The sequence below is a fragment of the Lathamus discolor genome, chromosome 2, assembly GCF_037157495.1.
Source record: "Lathamus discolor isolate bLatDis1 chromosome 2, bLatDis1.hap1, whole genome shotgun sequence".
In the NCBI taxonomy this organism is placed as follows: Eukaryota; Metazoa; Chordata; class Aves; order Psittaciformes; family Psittacidae; genus Lathamus; species Lathamus discolor.
This window is the reverse complement of record NC_088885.1, coordinates 126,509,815-126,537,786: the sequence shown is the minus strand read 5'-3', so window position 1 is coordinate 126,537,786 and position 27,972 is coordinate 126,509,815. Positions and strand designations below refer to the sequence as shown.

Genomic DNA, 27,972 nt, shown 5'->3' with positions numbered 1-27,972 from the left:
TATTTTAAACAAATATGTTTCTGCTGGGTTGTTTAGTTGGTTTGTTTGGGGTCTGAGTTTTTATTTTTGTAGGAATTCTATTAAAATGTTGCTACAGGGAGAAAAATTAAGAAGTGTCTTTCATTCATTTTCTGTTAAAAGCACGGAAGGAGTGCTTGAAGTTGGTTCCCAAAATGTTTGAGTTTCACGGTCTCGGGAGATTTCTACTGTTTCAGTCTGGTTACAATAAGGCCTTTATCTGAATTTCATCCAGTTCAATGGTCTAATGAAACTGTAAAGAAAGGGGGAGGGGATTATGCCCTTTATTCATTGCCGTATCACTTTTATTTTTGTGTGGTTTAAAGTAAAATTTGACTGCTGTTAGTTGCATTTTTTAAATTTTTCTTTAGATATGGTCAAAAATCTCGGTGTTTCTGTAGCGGACTAAAGTGATCTTAATGTGTGCTGTTAAAACATGAGGTTTTTTTTTAAAAAGTAAATTAAAAATTTAACAAAAAAAAAAAAAAACAATGAGATATTGAAGGAATGGAGTATTTGGTTTAATTTATTTATTCTGCCCCCCCCCCCCCCCCCCCCCGTATTCTTGTTCTGTCAGAATATGGCAGTCTAGGCACTTCCTGACTGTTACCTGCAGTACTATATTGTCAAAAGATGATAGTTTCTACATGTTCAGTGACAGCAAAGTACAGACTGCTGACATGAGTCCTGAGCTCAGCTGAAATATTATTGCCACAGGAAAGATCAGCAATATCTAAGCAAGTGATCTCTTCTGAACTGTAGAAAATCATTTCAATCAATTGAAATAGCTCCTCTTTTTCTTCTACATATTTGTATAACTCACATTGCAAATGTGGAATATGGATACCCAGAGGAATAACGCCTTCCCTAGGATTAGTAGGCAAAGGGAGAGCCAATTGTAGCAGCAGTTACAATTCAAGTAAGAGGCTTACTAAGAATTTTCTTTGACTGGAAAGTTTAAAAATACAAGTCAAATATTTCAACTAATTTATTTTCTTAAATGTGTGTTTACAAGTCCAAAACTTCCATTATGGCCTTGGTCAAATGAATAAGGCATAAATTAAGCCATAATTACCCACAAGTAAAGGCTGATGAGCAGAACAAAAATGGCAGAGAAAAAATACCCTGACTTTTTTGTTTCATCACTTTAATAAATTCAGACAGAAATTTGAATACAAGCAACCTTTGACTCCCAAACTGTCAAGAGGCCTGACTGACAAAACTAATGTCTCTTTCCTGAATCTAATCTCCACTAGTTTGGTCTTTAACAAAGCAAATATAAATGACTAGCAGAAGTATCTTCCACAATACAACATAAAGCAAAAGGGATTTTTCTAATTGTTCTTTTACATTATAAATTTATACATCTTTCTTTATCTTATCTGTCTTTGAATTTTTAGTTTATAATCAAAGCCACACTCACCCATCTGTACTAATGTATTATTGTATATATTGGGAAAGAGCCTGTAATTTTAAATACAACATTCTAAATTATAAGGAAAAAAATTATAAGAAAAAAACAGACAACCAAATGCTGCTTCATTGATTCCAATTCAGTCTTTTTTTTTCTTTTTACTTAAAGAAGTACTGTGAAGAAATAAATTTAAAAACTTGCCAATAACAAGAATGCTTTTGCTAAAGCATTTAATCAGCTGTGTGGTAATGCAAGTTTTATGTATAAACTTCATATGGTCATGCAAAGGGTTAAGCTATGTGATTTCAGGATAAAAGGTTTCCTGAGTTGACTATTATTCCTATAGTCTGCCAACAACTTTGCAATAAATGGAATGATTTTTATGGGAATGTGGTTATTCACAGCAAGACTACAGTTGGTGTCAGTATGAAAAATTCTTCTTTAGTAGATTCTCTCAGCAGGGATAACAGATCTGAAAGAAAGGGGAAAAGTAGTTACAGGGAACTCTGGCTGGTGTTGGTGACAAATTATGTTTACAAAATGATGGGGTAACCCATTGAAAAAGAAGAAATCAGACAACAGTAAATCAGTCTTGCTCCTCCAAGTACTGCTGTTCCAAAACAAGTTACTTGTGATTGTGTGTATCATTTAATAGCTTCCATTTCTCTTGTCCATAAAGCAAGTGATACTTCTAGGCTTTCAGTTGCAGGGGTGTGGAATAATGCTTCAGAAATCAGTATAATTAAGGAAAGGTATGCCATTGTCCTTGAGATAACCTAAAATACTGACAGGTATGAATTAAAATAATTCAGGAGAAAAAAATTGTCCTTTTATTAGATTTAAATATTATTTAAATAAGATATATACTAGTTGTAATTGCAATCTTTATAAAATTTATTATTTCTTAGTATCACTTGTCTATTTTTTTACTTTATTTTTTTTTGAAGTAATATTATTAGAAGGAAAATGTGGAGGAGAAAGCATTAAAATATCAATGAAATTAGTTGCTATTAACAGTTATTCTGTTTAGGTTCAGTTTGTGATAAACTGTCAGAATGCTTTAAAGATTAAACCATTGCTTAAGTCTGTAGCACTGACGTTAGAGATGGTATTATCTTCCACTCAAGATGAGAAAAATTGCATAGAATTTAATGATTATCCCCAAACCATACCGCAGCTTTATGGTGTTTAATTGTTTGATCTTTCATAAAGAAAGTTGTTGGAGGATGAAGGGGTTTCTTAGTATTTGGGTTGGGATTTCTTCTTTAAGCAATGAGTAGTGGCTATTTAAGAGGTAAACACAGCAGGTTTGAGTGCTTCCTGCTCTTTGTTTTCCTCATGCACAATTAACCCCGCTCTATTTAAAACATTGCATTTGCAAACTTGTCTCAGAGCACTGCAAGACCTCGGTGTAGCCTTGTGGCATCAATTTCCTTTGTTGTGCTGGGATCACCACTTATGTACCAGCAAGGAAGAAAATCAACCTAGCTGTGTCAATCAGGAAAAAAACACTGTTTGTCCAGATCAGAGCAACAGTGTTGTTGATAGGTGATTAAGCTCTCTTGAGGTAAAGTGGTAGCTTTACTGACCCAAAAATAAATATTGACTAAGATGATGCCAAAGAAAAAAAAATTCTTAGGAGCATTACATTTTGTATTCTCTCAAACCATAAAAATACCATGTGCATTCTTTGATATTCTAAACAATATTTCTTCACTAGAAATATTGCAAAACAATCTATGAAATAAATGGGTTTTGTTTGAAAATAATTTTCAGAAGAGCGTTACACTTAAAGGTGCAGCTGAAAGCAGAATCAGCTCTTGGTGACTGTTGAATGTAATCATTCATTTTAGCCATGTGAATATTTATTGCTGGTAGTATAAAAAATGAGAATATATAAAATATAAGAGTATAAGATTTGGCTGTGTTTGGAGGATGGATCCTGGAAAGTCTTAGTGAACCTTTGTCCCTCTACATCCTAATTGGTTAGCTTGACATCACATGAGAAACAACTGTAGTCACTTATTGCAAAAACAGGTAGAAAGGGCTGTAGAACATGCTGAAAATGGATTTATGGGCAGTCAAACTAAAAAAAAAAAAGTAATTACATGAAAGGCTGCTGAATAAGCTTGTTGATTAAGAATCTCCCACCCACTTCCAAATATTATAAGGATGGCAGCTCAGCTAATCCCTGGTCACCCAGAGTAGAGTCATCCGCGGCCCAACAGAGGAATATCTATTCAAAAATGTCTTTTCTCATTTGGCTAAAACGAGAGTTCCCCTGCTCTTGATGTTTGTAATGTCTGTAATGAGAACCTCCTGACCAGACTGTGGCTAAGTGTGCTTTAGGAAGAGCCTGTGATTCAACTTCTGATAGTTCACCTTCAGCAACAGAGAGCTCTTGGAAAGCTGAACATGATTATTTCAAAAGCATCAGTAGAGCCTTTTTTCTACAGGACTCATTTATTTGTAGATGTAAACCTAACTTTTAAGGTACTTGAAGTCCTATGAAGAGTTCAGTTTATAATGACCCATCAACACATGTGGACTCCCAGCAGGCATTGCGGCAGTCATCTTAGCACATTCAGACTGAGACACAAAGCCCATCTATTTGCATTTCGTTTTCCACAGTAGCAATCCAGGAACATCTCAGTTCACTGCAGGAAGGAAGGAAAGAAAGGAAAGGAAATACAAATCATGGTAAGGAATTTTCCCTGATATGTATATGATGGAATAACTGGAAATAGTTTCTCATCTACATGATACTACAACCGTGGGTGACTTGCAGAAAGCTCATGCAGTTCCATTTCATGAATGTGAGGCTAAATTACGGTACATATAGTTGTAGGTATATGAACAGAAATGCAAAACAAAGTCTTCATTCATAGGCAGAACTGTGGCTTTGCTGGTGTGCGCAAAACCCAGCTAAAAGCTTTGACCCATCCAAAATGCATGATGCCTGACTGTTGTGGAATGTGCTACCGTGGTTCTGTGAATCTTAGAGATACAAAAAATAACAAATACCTCCTTAGTTTACTTGAGATAATTCCTATATAAGTTGCTTATGCAACTTATTAACCACTTAACTTCTTTCACGTCACCAGTCATGAGTACCTTCAAACTAGGTGCCTCTGAAAATAGATCCTGTATGATTTCCTTTCTCAAGAAAATCAGATGGAGTAGTCTTTGTACACATGCAGCTCAGCTGAAACACATGGGACCCTACCAAGCTCATAGCATCACTTTAACACTTTATTTACCTTCCTGTTGCTCCTCTCTTTCTCTAAATGTCAGGCTGTAAGGCATAAAAACTCCTGCCTATCCACCTGGCACTCTGTCCTGGTTTCAGTTCCCAGAGGTAGTCATCCACTGCTCCATCTGCGCAGGGCAGCGGTGCCTCAGCTCACTCCCTACTTCTGCTACTGTGAAGTGGCAAAGGGGTCAACAACCACCCCACAACACTGAGTGGAAAAAGAAAAGGAAGGAGAAAAATGCAGAGTTGTGCAAAGGTCTTCAGGCTAACCATAGGTGCAAACATTTTAGATGTTTGCATTGCCCAGGTTAGCAGAGAGAATTTTAATCCTTGTCTTCGCCCCATTAGCAGATAATTACAAGGATGGGAGACTTGCTAGCCCAAAGCATTGTGGTTTTCATACATTTAGGAGATCATCAACAGCACCAAGACAAAGCAAGTTTAAATTAATTGGTTGCACAGGACTGAAATACAGAGTTAACATCTTCTTGTGAAAATTTCCATGTGAACCTCTCATTTCCTGAGATGTGAGATGTTGTTTTCAGGCTTTTACGGAAAAATCATTCTTTTTATAAGCTTAATTTTGAAATTGTTTAAAATTTAAATATATTTGAACAACCTTTGGTATATAGTTTTAATAAAATGTGTACGTTGTAAAAGTATACTTTCAAGTTAATGCATTTGGGAATAATTCATTACATGTTGACCAGGTTCATGGCTTTTGTTACTTCTTTAAACACATTCATATTTTATTTTCACTGGCTTTCACTAGTCATATAATTTTTATCTTTTTACAAAAGTATATATCCACAGATAACATGAACCATGTTGTAAAGAAGGTATTTACAATGTGAAGTGCTGAACTTTTAAAGTGAATTTGACATTTTGAACTTAACACTGTCCTTTCTAGGAGTGACACAGACTCTTTAAACAGATAAACTTAAGTCTTATTTAGCCATTTCTATGTATGGGCAAAATTCTTTCTCTGACACCCTCCTCTTCCGTTCTCTTTTTCTGCAAACTATACAGAAATAGAACAACAAATTATTCTGTCAGAGTTATAGCAAGAATTATTTGTTAGAGAGGCACTCTCTAGCACTTCCCTGAGTAAGATTATCCCTTACTGAAATAGAATAGTTTCATCTTTTATCTTTTCTGTACAACTGCAATGTAATGAGCGTATTCAGAACCACAGGGAGTATCTCTGAACTGGAACCTGAATAACTAATTTACACCCTAAATCAAGCAAGAAGGCTCTGGGGTTTGGAACACTGCACTTACTGTGATTATCCTGAGCTTTTCTGACCCTTTTCTAGCAGTAGAGTTTTACATTTTCATCTTCCTTTTCAATAGAAAGATTTCAATGTATCAAGTAAATATACCAAGACACTATCGGTCCTTGAAATATCTGCTTCATGACAGTTATGAAGAAAAGGAAAGTAGCAAAAGAGAGTTTTCTTTTGCTGTGGGAATGTAACTGGCATGCTGTGTTTGCTATATAGTTACTTTTTTAAGTCATGTTTTAAATTGGATTCTTACAGTTACAAGGTGCAGCTGAAATGAAAATGTAAACTTTGATTTTGGTGCAGCTACTTCAATAAACAGAAGTTGCAGAATAAGAGCTGTGTTTATTTTGGAACAAGCACTGTTTACTTTAGTAGTATGATATTTAATCCGAATGCACTTGTTCGTGTGACCAAGCAAAATAGGATTTTAATCACTTTTTCTATTAGAAAAGAATGGCATCCACTGAGCATTCTAAAAGTGTTATGTGTTCAGTGCAAGAGAGCACTAAAAAGTCATTTGCTATGAAAATGAGTTTGTTAAATAAATTCAGTTCTTAGTCCTCAGTGTTTATAATACCTAATAGTGTATATAGCTAATAGCTTTAAATTGCCTTTTTAGTTTTGATGTGCTATTTTAACAGTAAAAGGTGGGGTTTGATTTGGGGGGGGGGGGGGTCTTGTTTGGGGGGGGGAGCGGAATTTTTTTTTTACACTATAAGCTTTGCTTTATAGTCTTAAATTTAAAAAGGGAGTATTTTGAAAGCCTTCACAGCCCGATTTAATTCCTTGACTGTTCATCCACAAATTGTCAGACAGAATGAAGTGGATTTCAAGAACTCTTTGTTCTTCATATCCTGTGCCTGACCCACAGGTAATCTGCACCTTTTTTCTTCAGTGCTGAATAATTGTGGTGGGAAAGAAGAGAAAATGTTAGGGTCACAAAGTGCAGGCTAGACAGAGATGACAGGTCCTGCCAATTGAGTGCCAGTGCTGAGAACCTGCGAACCGTAGTCTCTGCTCTTTCACATGGATTTGTGTTGTATGTTAACAGGCACTGCGCAATGATGGGCTAGGAAGTTCAGCACTTCAGCCTTTGTTTTCTTGGCTTGAAAGGAAGTGCAGAGGGTTTGATATTTTTAGCAAGTATAGAAGTACAGTAGAAGAGCATTTGGCACAGGCCATACATGTATGTCTATGTACATACACAGGATATAGGTGGGCTGTTGTTCTGTGTAGTTCAATTTTGTAACCTGTACACATACCACAGATTTTTATATCCTTCTAGTCAAGTGAAAAACAGAGATTTGTCAAGTTTAATGACTACTGCTAAATTATGTTGGGATCCTTGTATGTTATTTTTCTGCAATTAGACTAGTGAATAGTTGAAGCAGTCTGCTTTTTATTTTGCAGGGAGATAATCCCAACTATAAGTAAAAATATGTAGAAACCAACAGATTTATAATAAAAAATGGTCATTCACAAATTGTCATTCCAGCTTTGGAATATTCAATTTTTGCTTGGAAAACCAACCTCTGACAATCTGTAAGCACATGCCTTCTGAAAAAGCACGCTGTGGTGGCTTATAGAAGTGATGAGTATTTGTGGAGTACATATCTTAAAGGGTGTATATCATATTTCTGGAAAAGACATAAACAGAGGTACTGCTGTCATAAAACTGCATTAAAAGCACAGCAGTGTACACTTCAGGATATTTTTTTTTTTCAGTTATGTTTTTTTCAGATACATCACATTTATAAAGGATTGCAGCTTTGACTTGTTATGCCAGATCTGTTCTCACATGTACATGACCGAATTTCTCTACTGTTCAGTAGGGAAAATGAAGCAGTGGATATAATTGCATAATGACAGATATGAGAGGAACAGAGAATCCCAGCAACCATTTCCTGTGAGTTGGCCAGCTTCCAGGCTGTCTCAATGGGCATGCTGATGTAAAGGCAAAATGAAATTAGCTTCTTCTAAAGGGTGGTTGTTGGTTGGGGGTGGGTTTCACTCCCATTTGGCTTTGCAGACTAAGGTATTGAAACAATTAGTTGACAGCATAGTGTTAGTTTTCTCACGGTAAATCAGGATGATTAACCAAATGTGGAAATGTATTTTAGCTATAATCAGCAGATTTGGGACTGTATTACTTTGGCATCCTCTGAGGTTATGATCATAATACTATTCGCGTTATTCCTTTTCATAATGTGCAAACTTGTCCAGAGTTATCTTACAGTCAGTGATTATTCAAAGACGGCAGAATTATTAGGTTTATTTTTGTTGGGTTTGTAACATGAAATGTAGAGGATCAGCACACTAGCCATTGCGTCACTCCACTTGGCATGTAGTATTGGCACAGATAAGAGGAACTCTTGTAGCAGCCTTAATATCTTTTTTTATTATTATTAATTTTCCTACAGTAAATTGAGTAGTGAGGCATATTTTACATAATTATGGCAGAAGTGCACAACTTGACGGGTGGTAGTGAAGGAGCAAAGTAATGTAAATATTTGTAGAACTTTGCTGCCATAACTTAATGCTTTGCATATGAATCTTTATAGAAACCTTAAGTTAGTTTAAAAGAATTATTCCAGAAGACTACATAGGTCCAGGCATTTTAGGAGCTGTGAATGATGACTGTGGAGCATCTCTGGGAGTTTTTGGCTCGTTACACAAAAACAGAAATGAGAAGGAGGAAAAGTTAGCAGGAAGGAGTTAGCAAATGCTTTGGGAATGGAGAAAGGAGAAGACACAAGCTTTCCGTGTACAAGTCTTAAGCTAGACTCATCTAGTCATTCATTTTTGATTGTTTTTCTTTGGCTTACTGCATTTCACTGGAGACATATTTTCACTTAGCAAAGGATTGCAGCAGTTTTAAGGAGCTCCTGCAAGCATGTATCTGCTGCTGCTTCAAGCCCCAGAGCAGAGCTGATGGGAGGGAACATAGCAACAAGTCTCAGTTAATCCATGCAATGTCTGTTGGTTTAATTGAGCTGCTGCAGGAAATTTGTTTCAAGCTAAGCTACCATTTGTGGCACTGGAAGGTCTGAGGGACACAAACACATGGATCCATGCAAGCCAGATGTGACAGATCTGCAAAGAACAGCATGGATAGTAACTTCTTAAACTATTGTAGGTAGGCTTGCTGAGTTGTACGCGCTGACACTCTCATTTTCCCTAAGGCTAGTTGGTAAATCCACAGACAACCCTTCGATATCACCATTAATAATGTTGCTCTAAGTATGCTTTGGGCATATTACTAATACTTTATATCACCTATATAGCATCCTGCCTCATCCAAACTTGCAATTTAAAATTATATAGGAAATGTCACCTTTCCCTCCCTCGACAATAGTTTTTGCTGGGGTCTCCCAGCTTTTAAATCCTCCTGCATTTCACAGCTTGCTCTCTCCCGTGCTGCTGTTCCAGGACTTGCTCTCTCACTTGCAGAAGATGAATTTTCTCTCTGCCTCGAACTCTTTATTAAAATGTAAATCCCCATGAAACCTTTTGAACAAACCTCCCCAGCTTCCAGACACCACTTATTTGACACAGCTCTAGGGGTGCCGCCTTGGGCAGCTGCCAGGCAAACCAGTCCCACTGCGACTACCCAGCCCCATTCTCCTCCCGTTTCCCACAGCACCCATCAACCTAGTGTGCTGATTGTAGGAAAACCCCGTTGATTCAGGTTTCTGACCAGCGTGCCCTATGATATCTGGCCATGGCTGCAAGAGATCTGTGGCAGAGATCTGAAACAGAGCAGCGCCACTTCCCTGCACTAAATAGCCCTTTGTGAATACTTGTCCTATCCTCTGTCTGCCCCCATACACAGAACATGCATGTGACACCATGAGTAAGGCCTTTTAAAACTTGTGTATGTTTTAGTAGCCTAACTCTCATTTTCAAATTAAAATTAAGCACTCTGGCAATGGTTTCATTAAAATCAGTGCAAATTAGGTAGACTTATATGAGAACAGAATTTAGACATCTAAGATGCTTTGCCCTTCTGAAAGTGCTGTCCCTAAACTATACCAAGTTCATTTTGCTTTCCAGGGATTGATCCCAAAGTGCAGAGCTGCATCTTAGCCTGTCTGACTGAAATCCAAACCTTCAGAACAAACATGTCATCACTTGTAGCCCCTCATGAAGGTTTCAAACTGGATATACTAAAGCTGCAAGGTCAACACCTTTAGGAGCAAAACACAGCTAGCTGCATAATCTTTATACATAAACCACAGGATATTTTGCTCCTTACTTGCCAATTCAGCCTATTTTAAAAAAGAATCCAACAATTCTAATGTTCTTCTTTGGAGCTGGCTGCTGGATGTTTCTATCATAATAAAATACACATGCATAAATAACATTTATTTATAGTGCTTCTACAGGGATTTTCAGTATTAATTTCAGGAATTGCTTTATCAAAGAAATTGGAGGGAAGATACCAGTACTGTATTTCCTATGAAAATTTTACAAAAATGTCAAATATATCTGGTAAACCCGCTGTTTAGCTCTAAATTGGCTCTTGTCACAGCTTTTTAGGGAAGTACTTGAAGACTTTATGAGTCTTTATATTTTATTAAAATACATCTTTTCCAAAATGTACTTTCTGGACGTGTATACTTTATTTGTTGGTCAAATTTTATTTTAGCATATCCCTGATTATGGTGCATATTGAGTTAACTGCAATTTTAAAATGTTGAACGCACGGGTGCTTGCTTATAGCTAATCAGGGGACTGAACAGTGTCTCAGGTAGTCTTTGCTCATGAACAAAACAATACACAGAAAGCAAGCAGGTAAAAACAAATATAAGGTGTTCTGAAAGAGCACTGGACCAGATCAGTTAGTGGTGGGCAGGTAACTGGCTTCTTTGAAGAGTTATTTCTTAATAACTTTACTGCTAAAAGAGCAATTGCTAAATGAGTGGTTTTCCTTCCTATGTTCAGGGTTGAAAAATGCACCCATCACTCATTAGCCCAAAGTCTGAGTCAGCTAGACTGTGTGAAAAATACCTGGCACTCAAAGCTCATGTTTAGCCTCAAAGCCGTGTCCTGCCACTCAAGAAGAACAAAACAGTCTTGCACTGTTTGTGACCTTCCTTTAGTTGTAACATAGTGTCAATCACATTGGTCTTTAATCTTTTCCAAATTATAACATGTATCTCTTATGTTTTAATTTTACTTCATTCACCTCCTCGCTTGATTTTTAGTTTATTCCTGACAAAAGAGGATACTATCTCTTTCTATTCAGTATTTCACCTGAGATTAGTGATGTTCGTGACCTTTTCTTCTCTTTGCTTGCTCTCTTTACACTGTTTCTATACCTTTAGCCACCAATATTTAGTCTCTGATTTCTTTTCTGGGTTTTTGTCTCCAAAATCCCTCTTTCTTTCACTACCGTGATTTCTATTTCTAGTGCATCATTTCAGTTCTGGCTTTCTACCCACCAAGCAGATGGTTAGACAGACGGGGAGGATGTCTGTGATGTCCCAGGGCTTGTGATGGTCCCAAGACCTTACACTGTCAATTAAAGTTCTAAGTCCTCAGGTTATCTGGAATTGTGGGATCTAAAATGTAGTGGTCGCATCCTCCCTGCCTGTATCTTTTGCCTGAAAGAGTTAAATTTGGAAGTTTGTTCAGAAGGTGAGCTTCTGCTCTTTGGGAAGATCAGCTTCTATTTCTTCCTTTAGTTTTGTGCTTACTAAACAAATTGTTTCTTTTTCACAGATTTCTATTTTGAATCCTCTTCTGTAACATTTTTTCCAGTTGTCAGTCATAGTTTCCAGGCTGGGGAGAAGTCTATTGACTTGATAATTTTCAGTGCTATATTGACAACTCGAGCTTAAGTTTTCTATCCATGAAGAATTTCAGAAGTCACTGAGCAGTGGAAAAGATAAAGTGGGAAACTCATGGATTCAGGAGGGTGTACCTTTGTTAGCTTACACTCAGTTCATATTTGAATGGTTAATTTTATAGGCATTTAGGTGGACAGTTGCTTTCAGTTTTAAGCAAAAAGAAAACTTAATTTCTCTGAATTTGATAACTTGCTGAAGAAGCTTCCGTCTTTTTTTGTCTTTTTTTCTTCTTTTTTTTTTTTTTAGGTAAGTTGATTTTCAAAGCCTGGCAACATGTGTTCACACTTGTAGTTTCAGCTGTGTCTGTACATCTAATACATTTTGTCTGCCTGAGGAGGAAATTCACTATATGGTAGTTAAATATGAGCGAATGTAGTATTGTCTTTCCTGTGCTGGTTGTCACTCTTACATATCTTTCCAGCATAAGCTTCCTATGCATAAAACAGAAAAGAGTAGACATTACAGTAAGAAGAACTATACGTGCAAAAGACCATATGTAATTATTCAAAGTATTAGAAAAGTTTCAGAGGTGTTTTTTGTAGACCTATGCTTTTAAAAAGCTAGAATCCACAGCCATCATGTGAGACCAGAGAGACTTCTTCAGCTTTTTTCTTATCTGAGGTTGTTGACCTCAGGAGAGGAGGAGAAGGTTACAAGGTCAAAGTCTTTTCCTCCTTGGAGCTTGCTGCTTGCTGGGAGAGGGTTGGCTGGAAAATAGATGTTTTAGAAAAAGGGTTGAGGGTCATGATTTTAATTCTGTTTGGGAACAGCTGGTTTGAGTTTCTTTCCACTTCTGTCTTCCCTCCCTTCCTCACAAATCCATGGAGAGAGAAAAATTTGTTCAGAGGAAAGCAGTAACACAAAAATAAAGGATTGCAGTATTTTCATGTTTAAAATACATCATGTTTGTTATAGGACTTCACATTAAAAGAGAGAAGAGGAAATTATTAAAATAATTGAAATCCATTATTGTTTCAAGCACTGAATTGAGATTGATCTGGAGCGCCAGAGGTTTATTTGTTTTCCTGCCAAAAGTTAAACTGTTAATAATAATGTTCTAATGGAGTTCTTCTTTTTTGTGGATAAACTGTGCATTACAATTTTTAATTTAATGATGGACAAAGCTAATTATAAGTGTGCTGTGTTAGGCTGCATATAGTCACTGAAGAAAGATGGTTTGATTTGGCTATTTCTGTTCAGATTTTCTTCATCTTGGCATGCTGCTTTCATGCACTAAGACCAAAGAGAGAGAAGGAAACTCACAACTCTCAAATGAATGGCAAACTAGGAACAGATTTTTCATCTGTGCTCCTCTGAAACACTGGCCTCAGGCTGTGTTGGTGTGTGGCTCAACAGCAATCAGAGGTCATAATTTCATTGGCGGTTAGCATCAGGTTTAATTTTTCTAATATGTTACATTTACCAAAATGTCTGGTTTCAGTTACACTTATGCACTGACTGAATCAGCTTTGAGCAGCATGATGTTTTAAGGTACCTGAAAGGCTACAAGAACGTTTATGGAACACATATGCTAATTGTTTTTAACCACTTTCCTTTCTAAACACAAAAATGTGTTTTTGGAGGGCCATTTAACAGTAGTAGCTAATGATGGTGTGCGTTTATTCCAAGAAATGAGTACAAGGAATAGGTAAAATAGTTGTTTTAACAAGACTGCCATCTACTGATTTCCACAATTAAATATATTCCTGATGAGTAGATTGTTTGTAGTGTTTTATAGCTTTACTTTTGTGATTTGCAAGATCAAGAAAATGATAAAGTCTTTCTTTTGCCTTAGGAATGCGACCAGGTTCACATTGATGATGTGTCTTCAGACGACAATGGCCAAGATTTAAGGTACAAGAGAACTGAACAAGATAAAAAGTTGCTTTGCTCTTCCTTCCTGGGAAAGTGGTGAACTGCTGTAACACTTACAGTAGCCCTCTCTCCTTTTAGCTGTCCTAGCCTTTGCAGCCCAGCAAAGTGGTGGTTGCATGTAGCCTGTTGCCTTTTGTTAATCTGGGGGTTTTCTTATCTCTGACTAGCACCTACAACTTTGGAACAGACGGCTTTCCCGCAGCTGCCACAAGTGCAAATCTGTGCCTTGCAACAGGGGTGCGCGGAGGAGTGGACTGGATGCGAAAATTGGCTTTCCGCTACAGACGAGTAAAAGAAATATATAATACCTACAAAAATAATGTCGGAGGCAAGTGACTCTGGAGTATCTAACAAATATAGAAGTAGTAAAAGGGAAGGACTTCTGCTTTCTGTTCCTTTTTTAACATGGTAGTATTCAGCAAGCTGTTTAGTTTGCAGTGTATGGAAAATTGTATCTGAGCTAATGAAAGCAAAGGAAAATGACAGAATGTTACTTAATTTCAGTGCAGACATGCCCTTATCTACTCTACAGGTCTTCTTGGTCCAGCAAAAAGAGAGGCTTGGTTACAACTAAGAGCAGAAATTGAAGCTTTGACAGATTCTTGGTTAACACTTGCATTGAAAGCACTCACTCTTATTCATTCTAGGTGAGTACAAAGTGTACGGGGTAGTTAGAAAACTGTACGATGCCTGTTTATGATCTAGGAAAAGCTGCCTGGCCAGGTGGGCAAAATGCTGAACCTGAAGGACCTCCTAACTCCTTGTTCTAGTGTGATCATGCCACTATGTTGCTTTCCTGTAAGATGGAAAAAAATAATAACCTTCTTTGAAAGTGGAAGTAATAATAGTGAGGGTTTCTGATGGGAGGCATAAGGTTTTCCTTTTTCTGTTTTTGGTTGGTTTGGTTTTTGGTTTTTTATGTGTTGCTTTGTTAAAAAAGGATGTTTGCATTTTCTCTTCCATAGGACAAACTGCGTGAACATCCTTGTGACAACTACTCAGCTAATTCCAGCTCTGGCAAAAGTCTTGTTATATGGACTAGGGGTTGTGTTTCCCATAGAGAATATTTACAGTGCAACTAAAATAGGTGAGCTATTTTTTATAATGTGATACATTTGAAGCTATAATTCTAAATAAAAGTATGTTGTAGTGTATGTTTATTACATGCATTCACTAATTACTGACATTAGTAATACCTGATCTTAAGAAACACTTGTCATGGTAAAGCATCCTAAAAGTGCTTTTCAAATGTCTTTCACGATCCAGCACAGAAAGTTTCTATAGCTCTATTAACACTGATGCAGCGTCTGTTAGGATGAAGTATAATTGCTTTTTGTCATCATTTCTCAAAACTGGGAGTCTATGTAGCAGTTGAGAAGGCTTCTTACTAGGCTGTAAGTACAGAACACTAAAGTCTGCCTGTATTAGCAGAAGAAATTCTATAAAGGTAAGCCCTGGCTCCATTTGTTGTCATGGGCTCTGGCACAAATTCTGGTAAACAATTTAGCAGAAGCAAGAATGTTTTGCTGCAGAATGTGATTATTTAAGTTCATTCATACTGGCTGTAACAAGCTTCAGCCAGGCAAATGTTTATTTCTGTTTTCTGGTTCAATATAAAAGATGTTATTCTGAGTATGTAGAAGTACGTAGGACCAGATGGCAATGGTGCTTGTAGTTTTTAACGTGATTATGACAAATCTGCTCTGTCTCAGATTCCCTCAAAATTGTGGGCTGCATGAAAACATTTTTCATGTGTTCTTAAGTATCTACATACAGGAAGCTTAAACGGCTGAGAAAAAATGGTTGGTTATTTTGTTTGATTTTATTTAAAAAAACCGCCAACAAAACTTGGTTGAGAGCTTTATGTAGAAATTTGAAAGCAATACTATAAAAGATTTAAAACTGTACCCTGGATAGGAATCTTATGGTACTGTCTGTCAAAACTTTAAAGTAAATTAAAACTTTGAATTATAATACTTGAAATACACATTTTAATTAAAATGTATTTTAATAAATATTCACTTGTGACAGGGTGGCAGGTTTGTTTTTTTAAAAAGATGCATTCAATCACTAACCTTCACAGGAAGCCATGAGAATTTTGTAACATGGCATGATTCATATTTTTCAAGCACCTTTTCAACCTACTTAGTGTTTGAGGTTTCTTATGCCTGGCACTGTTATTAAAGGTTGTCATTTAATAGTTTGGCTTCTCTGCTGGCTAAAAACCTTTAATTTCCATCCTGTTTGCTCTTACACTGGTGTTTTTCTGTAGCTGAAATAGCTATTTTGAAAAATGCAATTTTTCCCATCGGTTGCTGTAGGCACAAAGGTAAGCACATACCATGACTACACTGAAGTGATCTTTCAGAATGGGGACATTAGAGAAAACTCAGCTGTAAGCATTTACTTTCCTTCTGGCTTACCAATACCTGAAGTTTACCAGTATCAGTACCTGTGTGTAGAACTGGAGTACTGGGATCATTTCCCTAGGTCTGTGCAGTGAAGCAACTAAGCACATTAATGGATCCCAGTGCAGAATCAAGAACCTTGCCCATGTATTGGATTACAGGCATTTAAATCTAAATTTTTTGGGTGACATTCTAAGTCAAGTGTCAGGAGCTGTGATTAATCTTGTCACAGGTTGTGGAGAAAAAGCTAGCATTTCAACTCAAATACAATCAAATTGCTCAGTTCGGGATGCTGGCTACGGAATTCTCCTGGTATGGAAATTCCAGAAACCTGTCTCAGATTAGGGAAGGAGACAAGAAAGGTGATACTGTAGACCTCTAGTATGCTATGTCTACCATGGCGTGTGTACTAAAGGGCCTCACAGAGCAGATTTTAAGGATGCTTATCAGTTTCTGTGGCAGCAGGAAAGCTTCAATCAGCCTTGATACACCATCCCATGGGAGTGGCTCTTCTCTCCCAGTAGCTCTGCTTGTATGTTCAAAGTGTTGGGGAGATCATGCTAAAAAGTGATTTATTTGATGTCATCCCATCACCACCTATCCTGAATAGCCTGATCTTTTTCTTTCAGGAAAGGAAAGTTGTTTTGAGCGAATAATTCAAAGATTTGGAAGAAAAGTAGTATATGTTGTTATAGGGGATGGTGTCGAAGAAGAACAAGGCGCAAAAAAGGTAACAGCCCTTTTTCAGTATGGGTTGATATCAAGAGTCTGAAAGCAAAATTGTCTTTTCTTTGATATGGGACAGTATGCATTGATTTGGGTTTTGTATCTTTGCTTTATGAAATATGTTTTGACTGGTAGAAAGCGGCATAAAACTGTAGATGATGACGTGCCCAGCTGTTCTCCGAAAGACACATTAAGCTAGCTATGTATGTTTGATGTATTTCAAAAAGGAGCCAGAAAATGGACCCCAGCTTTTGTGCCAAGAACTAGTAGTTCTGTTTTCATTGGTATCCCAAAATATGATATAGGATGTTATGAGTATAAGCAAAAAATGGCAGTTCTTACTGGTCAAAGGCAGTGTGCAAATTGGCTATTATGAAATACTTATATGTCACACCTTGAAAAGATATGTAGGCCTGGAGTAGTAGGTATACATAAATTTCAGTTTTCTTAGAATCATAGAACGTTTAGGGTTGGAAAGGACCTTAAGATCATATAGTTACAACCCCCAAGTGGGTCAATAATTTGGATTCTGCATTGAGGTAACTACTTGTGGCTTGTCCTGTTCATAACCTCATTTAACTGAGCAGAGGATACTCTTTGACTGTGTCTTCTTTATTTTTTGCTTTCCTTATGTGAGAAGGAAAAAAATTCACTTTTTTATCCCAGTATGGTGTGAGCTTCATAAAAAGCTCCAGTAAACCCCACTGCTTTCCACTTACAAATAGGCAGTATTCCTGGTCTTGCTTTTCTACCCAAGTACAGCAGATACAGACTCTGCTTGGAAGAATGAGGCATAATACTGGCTATTTGAACAGTAAGAGAGAGAAAATGGGCATTTCTGTTCTTGCTTCTTTTTGCAGGTATTGCTTTCACACAGCTGCTTTTTTTACAATGAAACTCTCTGCAGTACTTCTATATCTGTTTCCACTATAACTTCCTAAATTGGAGAAGTGAAACTAATTAGTCTGCATGGTGTTTTAACAACCATTGACTGGTTTTGCTTCATGAAATCTGGGTTTTGTGCCCCTGAAGCATTGTGGTTAGGTTCCCGGCTCGTCCCAGCACTTCGTACAGTCTCAGTTTCATATATCCCTTTGGCGGACTGAGGGGAACAGTTTGCTCCTTTCTCTTTCAGAAACGCCTTTCATCTTTGCAGAGAAATGTTTTCCCGCTGTAAATGATTACATTTTAAAAGCTGCATTTAAGATCAGGGAGGGGGGAAAATTCTTCTCTTTGTTCCTTTTCTGGTGGTCGGTGAAATAGTGTTGTATATGATAACGGCAGGAGTAGTCCCTTCAGTAACATTATCTAATTCAGTGCTTTTTTTCAACAGGAAATGTGATTCAGAAAAGCGTAAGAAAAAGCCTCTCCAGTTGCTAAGACAAGTAGCAGTATAGAAAGTTCCTTTGTGCCATTAGTTCTGTGTATTCTTACTCAGTGGAAGGAATTTTCAGATTCAAAGCATGTTAGATGCTCTGGATTAAATTATCTGCCGCAGCAATGCCAGAGAAGTCAATAAGTAGACCAGCAGCCCTGCCTTCCTGGAGAAACTATTAATTCGATTAAGGAAAATGCTTATTTGATTCTTGTCCTGCTCATTACTCCACTGAAAAAGAAGCCACCATATCACACTGTGAAAGCAGTATTTGCCTCTTAAATTTGGGCCTTGCATCTTGCAAGAGCAAGAACCGCATGGTGCCCTGCAGTGCTAGGAACTGCTCCCAACTCAGATGATGCCTTTTTGGTTGTCACCCCCTCAGGTTGTTTTTAGAGTTATTAGGAGGAGTCTGCATGGGAATGCTCCTTAGTGTAGGCTGTGCTTCAGTTTAAAGGTGTATGCCCTGTTTTAGGAATAAATGGTATCGCTGTATTAGAAAACAATAAAAACCTAGACCTTCTGTGGAGAGTGTGCAAACAAAACAGGAAATTTCCCTCCCAAAAAACATGCGAACCCCAGCAATCCAAAGTGGCATGATGTACATATCCATTGCATTGCTTATCTCCTGATAAGCACTTTGCTGAAAGGATTTGGCCTGAGGTGAAGCTCTTAGTATATGTACGTTTCTTTACACTACTTAGTAAACGATACACCCTTCTTTAAATAGAATTTCATTGACAACATGTAAACTATAATGACTATTTTTAAGTGAGCATGTAAATTTGAGTGTATTTAATTTGAGATATTCTTTAATTCTGTGTTTGTGTAGTAAAATAAGCTGAACTTCCAGCTTAGGAGGTAAGAAAGTTAAGGTTTGATATTTACCAATTATTTATCAATTTCTTCATCATAAAACAAGATTTTCATTTATGTCCTTCATTCAGAGAAAGTCCTGATCAATACAACAGTAGGAACAATAAAGAACACATTTTAAATCTCCTTTTTTATTGGCATTATTGTAAAAATCAATAGTAGAAACTTTTTAATCATGTTTAATGTCTCATTGATCTTTTGAGAAACATTTTCATGATAGACTGGGGTTTTGTCACAGAATGCCCCTTTTGATTGACGAAAACAGATACAATCCACTGAGGAAACCACACGCTCTTACATTTCACGTAGCATGGGACAAGCCGTGGTATCAACACCTTTGTTTAGCTGTTCACCTCCAGCAAAATATTTTATAAGACAATTAAAATTCTCAGGATGTTTGCGCTGCAGACTGAGGAATAATCGTACCGTTCTGGATCAGTTCAGCAACCAGACAGCTTGGCTGTAATGCCAGGGTTCACATGGAGGTTGCTACCTTCAGATGAGCTTCCCTGGGCAAAGAGGGAGAGGAGGGGAGAGAGAAACCGGTGTGAGAGCCAAGGGGTGCTTGGGACAGCTGCCGACATCCCTGTGGGTGCTGTGTGTGTCAGAGCCACTGCATCTGAGTGCCACTGTGGTGACACAGCTATTAGCAGAATAAGTTTCTGGGGTTTTCTGCCAGAGACTCCATTGTCTTGGCATTTTGTTTTGCCTTGCTTTGGTTTGTGTTTTGTGATTTTTTGTTTTGTTTAGTTGTGTTTTGTTTTGTTTAGTTTTGTTTTGGTTTATTTTGTTTTGCTTTGTTTGAGCTCATCTTTTGCCTTTGCCTTTGGAGACACAGTAGGGAAATACTCATAAGGCAGAAAAAAAACCCCTCAACTCCTGAGTTTTTCTACTTAAGAGAATACTCCAAAGGATTTCTAATTTGCGAGAGGAGACAAAGAAGGAGGCTCTTTGCACTGAGAAGCTGGATTTTACATCAGGTGATGAGGGAGAGCCTGGGCAAATCGGCTTCTCCCTTTGTCTCCAAAATGGTCCTGCTGCCTCGGAGGGAAATTGGGAGGAAAAATCATAAATCTTTGTGGAGCAATAAATAGAATATAAATGGGTATCCAATATGCCACTGCTTTTAAGCTCACAGTCATACTGTGCTGGTCAGGTTTAGGGTAGGAAGTAAAGACGACCGCTCAGCAAATCTGGCAGGAACACAACAAAAATACTGTGAAAGATGACAGAAACTGATGAGTTTTCTATTCAAATCCATCACAAATCTCAGGAGTACAGTTTTTGTACAAATATGTATTCATTTAAGGGAAGGAGTATAGTCTGCACTTTTTGAAGTTGCTGTCAAAAAGTGGCTTTATTTTGTACGTGTAATTATAGAAACACTTTATTTTGTTGAAGAAACTAGTTGAAGTTTGGTTCTTTTAGTAAATACACATCGAAAAATAATATTGCTTCTATGGCAGAAATAAAATACCTTCTTTTCTGAGTTATTTAATAATATTGCAGTTATTAATTTACTAAATAATTTCACTCTTCATGTTTTTTACACCAAACCCAAATTCAATCTTTTGCCACTATATTTCATTTCAAAATGCCATCGCAATTAAATCATTAAAAATTTCATAAATGTATTTATTACCAAGTATCATCTACAAAGCAGTTAATGTTTTTTAAAAGACGAAAGGTTCATATTTACTTGGAAGATATCAAAATCTACACAAAATCGTTGGTTTAGTACCAGTCTAGATACATATTCCAATATGCAATAAGAAAAGCTTTCTTATAGTTTCATTAGATAGCATAGCATCCAGTTACACCGCCTATTTATTAGTGGTTAGCACTTGTCATCCATTCTCCCACAGCAGTAGATGAGATACTGCCATTTTTCAGTGTGCTCAGAAGACACACGTTGTACATGACATGTGTGCTAACTGCTGGCAGGCGTGGCTTTCTAAAGGCAATATTTAGTAAATATATATACAAAGGAACTCTTGCCCAGTCACTCTGTAAGAAAAAATGTGCTTCTGTTCTTCCATCTCGTGGGTGTGTTGCCACTTTTGACAGGGCTGAATACTTGTGGATGAATGGAGTGTGTTAATACCAGAATAATGTGTAAGGTTTAGTATGATAATTTTGTTACTTTAAGTGTTTTAGTTTTGTACAACCATTTGTTACTTTAGATAAGGTGAAAATTACCTTATATGCCCTGTGAACATATATGCATATATGTGGACATATATGTGTGTGAGACTGCACATACATACACAAACATGTACATAAAGATACATATAGATCTGTATAAGGTTTTTAGCTGTGAAGCTCCTTTTAGATATGAAAGCTGTGCTATAGAGTTAGACTGATAGAGATCTGAATCGGCTGTGTTTAGCCATGCAAAGAGCACCAGTGCAGATTCCAGCCCTGTGCAGCTGCCGCGTTCCTGCCTTGCTTTATTTCTGGGGAGTGTGCTGCTTGTCTTTTGACCTATATGCAGGAGAACTGAAAATAATTATGATCCTGAGTTTTACACAACCTCTTTGTTTTCATGGAACTCTCCAGAATCATTCCATACCTCACCCCTGTAACTATATGTAGTAAATGGAGGTATGCTCCTTTTACAGATGGGCATAAATAAAGCAGAGAACACTTAAGTGAATTTGGAATAGAAAGATACAGCCAAAATAACAATCACTTAAAGTTTTGGTTTAAAATCTGACCATAAACAGCTGAAGGTAATCCAAAACTCGATATTGCATATGGGCATCTAGCAAGAGTCGCTGTAATTTGATTTAGCAGAAGCTAAACCTTCTGTTAAATCAATCAGGGTCTTTAACTGCCCTAGCTGCCTGGTGTGTGTATGCTCTGTGATGCTGAGGTTGTTACTAGGGAAGCAGTATAATGCTGGAGCTGCATGAAGTGGGAACTGGAAGCCAAGAATTTATTACTACAGTTCTCCCTATTCATTAGTTTGCTGTATGACCTTGGAGGGCATCCATGTCACTGGCTCCTGGCTTCTGCAGACACACTATGCAATGGCAGGTGTCCACCAAACTCCTGACCACACCATGTCTTAGGCTGAATACACCTCTCTGACCCAGTGGTTGTGGCAGAGGTGGTGCCAAGCTGACTAGGAGAAGCAGGGAGCTATGGTTGGCTGGCAAGGGAGAGCAGGTAGGTCCTACCTGGCTGGGGGCTTGTGAGAGAAGGAAACTGCAGTGTGCAAGGAAGGGAGGCAGCACTGGTAGGCACTGCCGGCCAAGTGCAGTTGGATGACAAACACTGCATGGACCTGCTGCAAGCACAAACCTGTGCCTATTTGTCCTTGATGTATCCCCTATCAGACGCTATAAATTATGCCAGGGATATCTCACAGCCTAAATAAGAGATAGGTGCATAAAAGCTTTTGGAAAGTCTGGAGAACATGAGGTATTTTTATTTTGTTTTGCTCTTGCTGTTTCATTTCCTGATCATGGTGAGAGAAATTAATCTTTAGGAAAGATTTGAGTTGGAAAGCAGCAGTGTCTGACCTGACAGAGCACAGAGGATAGGCTATCTATAATGTAGCTGGGAAGAGACACTGGGACGTGGAGTTGTGAATGAGCTAATTGCATCTAGTTTCTGTTGGTGAAGTACAGAGACAGTACAATGGAAGTCTGTCTGTAGAAATTGTTGGTGTCATAGTGTTTAACACTTCCTCCTTAAGGAAAGGATTAATCTGTAAAAGTGCTTTGGAAATATAAACGTTTTTTTCCAACAACATCTGAATTGCCTCTGAATTTTTGTTCTCTCCATAAGCAGCTATTGCTCATGTATTTATCTTCAAGCTGAGATTTACTCATCTGTTTCTTAAGGCTTTGTAACATCCAGAGTAAAGAGAAGCCGAACAGAAACTCTTCCAGAGATGCTTCCTTGTGGGTCATTTTATTTTATTCCTAAAGAAATTTCTTTGGTCTGAAAGTTTGGCATACTCTGAATGTGGGCATCTGTTAATGCATCAATGTTGCATTGTAATTTAGATCAGGAGTGTCATATCAAAGTGGACCTTCCAGTCATTCCCCCTCATTATCCTTTGATTAACATCCTGGACTGGTTTTAAGGGGAAAACAAACACACAGATTTCTTTTGGGTAGAACTAAAGAACAGTATACTGTCCAGGTGCTCATCAAATGCTCTCCAGCTGCTAATGGGAACTTTTTTCTATGTTGGCAGACTAGAGCTATACTGAAGTGAAAGCCACTTCCTTTACTCTGCCATCCTTCTAATTGTGCAACTCTGCTTGCTAACACTTGTCCTACACTGGGTGCACATTTCCCAGATTCCTTACAGCGCTCATTTGCTGATCATGTGTGACTCTTTCGTCTTGCTTATTAATAATTGATTCAGTAATATCTGCTCTGACTCTCACAAGAGCAACAGTTGATTATTGCACAGTTGCCATTTGACTTCAGAGAGACTTGCCATTACTAAATGGTTGCATTTCTTTTTAAAATCTCTTCTTTATTCTATAAATTCAACCCAATTCGTCATCACACCATTATCAGATGAAGCAGCATTCTTCTAAAATAATAGCTCTTTATAAACTGACAGACAGTTGTTTTTACCTGAGCTTCTAAAGACAAATTTATGATAGGCTCTGTGCTAAGGTGTCTGCCTTCTGTGGTAAGTATAAGGTCATATTGCAGGGCTTACAGTAAATATGCAGCTGGAAAGAGGGAGTTTCACATTGTTTTCAGATTTGTTTTCTAACTTAAAATTTGAGAAGACATGAATGAAAAAAGGAGGTCAATGTCGAAGTGACAATTGGAAGAGATGGGAGTTTTGCCACCAATTTTAATAGAATTAGGAATTAACCCAGGAAGTGCTGAAGCAGGATGAAGAAAGCCTCAATAAGAAGTTGTAGGTAAAATGTTTGGGGAACTCAGAAGCTACTGTGGTAATACTGCTTGTGGTTTGCCTCCTGAAGATGCCAGGACACAAGATGACCCAATGAAAAGATTAACATGATTGCGTTAGCCTTCAGAACATTGTTGAATTGAAACTGTTTTCCCATGGGATTTATAGAATATTTTCCTGATGGAAGTTGATGGTTATCTTTTTTATTATTATTTATGCAAAAGTTCTTGCTGACACTATAATCCCTGATTTAGAATATAAAAATGGTTCTTAATCAGATTTTTACCCTTCATGGATGGGGTGATTTGTGCTCTTTCCCAGTATTTGTGTTTTTGGTTTATTCAGGTTCTTTACGAACATCTTTGTACTCCAGACATATTTTATTACAGCTATTAGGGGAAAAAAAATGCATTTATTTTAAAATTGTCCCATATGGAAAATATATTTTAAGATCAGTGCTAACAATGAGCGATGTTATACAAACCACTCGGGTAAAATTCCTTGCAAAGTGATGTGAGCAACACATGAGCTATTCAGAATCACCATGGCTATGTTCTTAACTCACCTGACAGGGATAGTTCCACAAGGAACAAACACATTTTGATAGTAAATAATACTTTCACTTCCTCTATTTTTTTAATCAGGTTTTGTTCCCTTCCTCAAACTACCAACATGCCTCATGTATAGGTTATTTTTCTTCTTTTTTTCTAGAAACAGTATTTTGTTCTGCAATATGCTAAAATCTGTTTTTCCTATAAAGAGATGAGAACCCCCTCACTTCCTTATGATCTCTTCACGTTTGCCATTGTTGGTAAATAGATTTGCTGTTACTGAGAATTTATGCTGAGGGGGTGGGTCAGAGTAACCAGAGATAAATGTGAAGGTCTTGAGGGTTTTAAGAGCTCTTTTTCTCTCCTTGCAGCATTCCCTTATACTTGCGAAAGACAATGGGTGGGTCTAAATACCGGAATGCTTGGGGTTATTTTTACATGTTGTCTGTGCTGTTCACAGCATGCTATGCCATTTTGGAGGATCTCGAGCCACTCTGACCTTATGGCCCTTCACCATGCCTTGGAACTGGAGTACTTGTAGCAGCTCAGCAGCACTTTCAAACCTCAGAGCCTCCTTCTGCCCATGGATGAGATGCCTGTGTCTTGTGTCAGCACTGGACTGCAGAACTTTGTGATTTCAACATGTTGACGTACAGCTGCAATTGGTCTTAACCCTTGCCCTTTCAGTAAATGGAGGAGCATGTCTTTTTCTTCAGAACAGCTGTTGACTCTGGTACTGCAAGTCCAACGAAAATAAGCCATGCGAGTGTTTGAACAACTCATCTTTACCGTATTTGCTACCAAAAAGAAATAGAGAAGGAAAGGAAAAAAGAAAAAAAGAAAAAAAGAAAGGAAATAAAAGGTTCATACCTGTGAAGAAAAAAAAAAAAAAAAAGACCTGCAAATGCCTTCTATTTAGACTCTTCAATGTGACACACACCGATTCTTCAACACAGCAAACTTGATTGCACAATGAAGACTGAAATTTTTCAGAAATACCAGTGGAGTAATTTTCTTGTAAAGAAGGTTTACTTTATGGTTTCTCATACCCAGGGTACTCTGTACATCTTTACTTATTTATGAACAGACTATATTTTGACATCATATAACTGAGGATATGTATAATAGGATTGAAGGCTATTATAAGCCTTTGCCTGATGGTACAGCAACTACTTTTGATTTTAGCACATTACAGAGTAGTTTAAAATATGTCTAATTTAAACTAATAGGTACATCACTGAGACAATCATGTACAGGAAGAATTTTTTGTGTAAATTTGTAATAATGAATGATTCTTTTACATATTGTTAAGGTAAATGCTATTGAAAGATAGTAATGCCTTGTTGGTGAAGAATGAGGCCACGTGTGCGCAAACTGTTGTGCAGTGCCTTATCAATGCGTTGGATATAAATATGTAGATATTGGATTTTTTTAGATAAATTTGTCAAGACCAAAAGCATGGATGTCAAGTGTCAATAGGAATTGGGTTTTGTTCTTTCAGCTGTTTCTCTACCTTTTTCTTCTCACCTACTCTGATTATTAAAAGATTGATTTCTCCTCGCTAACCTTAACCCTCCACCCCCCCCAGCACAAAGGAAATACAGCTAAAACACAACTGAAGAGGAGTCCTTTGCTGTCTTCTGTTTCCTCTTTTAAAGTTAACAAATTAACCCTTTTTTAGAGTATTGAAAAGTGAATTGAGATATTCATTCCATGAAGAAAAAGAGAAAGAACACAGATATATTTTAAAATGTGACTTAAACTGGAATCTTGGTACTGATTAGTTTTTGTCTCATCAAAAATGAAGGGAACTACCATCATTATTATTTTTAGAAATTAAAAATGAAAATGTTTTGAAAAAATTGAACAGAAATACTTACATAAATTTAAGTTTTTTAATCCTCTTCCACCAGGAGTCAGATTTTCCTAAGATATAACATCCATTGCCGGCAATGGAAATACTGAAATACTTATCTCCAAGGAGTTAAAATTTGCTTTTGTCTATACCTATTTACAGGACAAACCTAGACTCTGTCTGTCTGTGACTTGTGACTTTTCTAGTCTTCAAGGCCATGAGCTACTCAGTCGGATAAACTGTTAGTCTGACTTTTTGGTTTGAATTCTGCAAATTCCCTTTGCCTGATTTAAATCTCTTCCTTATAAAGAAGCCTCAGCTTTGTTGGATCATTCTCCAGCTTTTCTTCTTGTTTTCTTTCGCTAAGAACACCAGCCTTGAAACAGCTACCTGCAAAGCTACAAAGCAACACCTCACTCTATTGGAGGAATCATATTGCTGCTAGAATTCAATGTTTGTGGATTGCTTTATTACCAACAGAGAGGTTTCTGCCCTACCAAGAGTTGCACATGTGCTTTACTTTACCCTGTATGAGTGCTGGAGTTCCTGCAGTACTCACATACGTGCATAAATCACATTGTGGGTAGTTTTTAGAACTGAGAGTAAGATTAGCCTTTGTTTCCTCAAACGAAGTAGACAGTGTTGGGGGGTGGTTGTCTTTTTTTTTATCTCTTTTCAATTTTTAGTCATTTGCGGACTGAAAAATAAAACAGTTTATCTGGGCCTTATTGTACAAAAGTGTGTTGTGTCCACAGTTGTGTACAGAATTCTTCTTCAGTAACTTTGTTTTAAATTAATAAAATTGATTTGTGAACGTATTAAATCTTGTCTTGTATGCAAGTCTGTGGTATTTCTGCTCTCTAGGTCAGGAACGAGGAGACAGCTCTCATCTCTGTGCTGTTCCAAGGCAGTTGTTCACCTGCTTGTGCTCAGCTGAGACATTCAATAGGATAAAAAGTATATCTAGTTTGTATCTATCTAGTTTACAGAAGGCCCAGTTCGATGGGCAGCAGTTGTTTCGCTTGGTGACATCAGTGCAGAATAGGGACTTGGTGCATAGCGTCCTACAAATTGGGTGCCTAAATGACTCAGAAGTAAATGGCTGAAAGTTAGGTGCTTCTGAATGTCACCCAAAGCAATCCGTGTTCTGAATGGATGAGACCATTATTCTCTGGGCTACATGAATTCTCTCATCCTCTGAGGAGCAGCAGGCTTGAACATCTCTGGGAACTGATGCACTGACTGCAGTGCTAAGATGTGTTCCTGCGCTGCCCGTAAAGAAACGCTCATTCTTCTATTGAAATAATTTTGGAAGTTTTGGTATTTAGGCTGGTGGATGTTGACCATGATTTAGAGACATCCTCTTTTATCATTGCTTCTGATCTCAGAGCAGTCTCAAAGCAAGAACAAGAAAGTGCAAGTTTCTCTTAGCTCCAAACATTTGCTTCCAGAACACTGGCAGGCCTGCAGCTAAACATTATCTTATGCTTATATTAGGCATGTAGCCTAAATATGCTGCACTGTGAATCAGCTACTTTGATACGTGAATCACATACCTGTTTTAAAAAAAGTTGCCTCCAGTCCCTCATT

General features: G+C 37.5%; 1 protein-coding gene across 10 annotated transcripts in view; it reads left to right on the top strand.

The window, feature by feature from the left end:
- Positions 1–27,205, top strand: part of EYA1 (EYA transcriptional coactivator and phosphatase 1) — an 89,533-nt gene extending 62,328 nt beyond the window's left edge. For all 10 annotated transcript variants that reach the window (XM_065669390.1, XM_065669394.1, XM_065669393.1 and 7 more), the window contains 6 exons: positions 13,619–13,677; positions 13,866–14,026; positions 14,231–14,345; positions 14,664–14,785; positions 16,736–16,836; positions 24,988–27,205. In XM_065669390.1, the coding sequence (XP_065525462.1) occupies positions 13,619–13,677; positions 13,866–14,026; positions 14,231–14,345; positions 14,664–14,785; positions 16,736–16,836; positions 24,988–25,068 (639 nt within the window). In that variant the 3' untranslated portion in view covers positions 25,069–27,205. The remainder of the gene's footprint in view (positions 1–13,618; positions 13,678–13,865; positions 14,027–14,230; positions 14,346–14,663; positions 14,786–16,735; positions 16,837–24,987) is intronic.
- Positions 27,206–27,972: the final 767 nt, after the last annotated feature.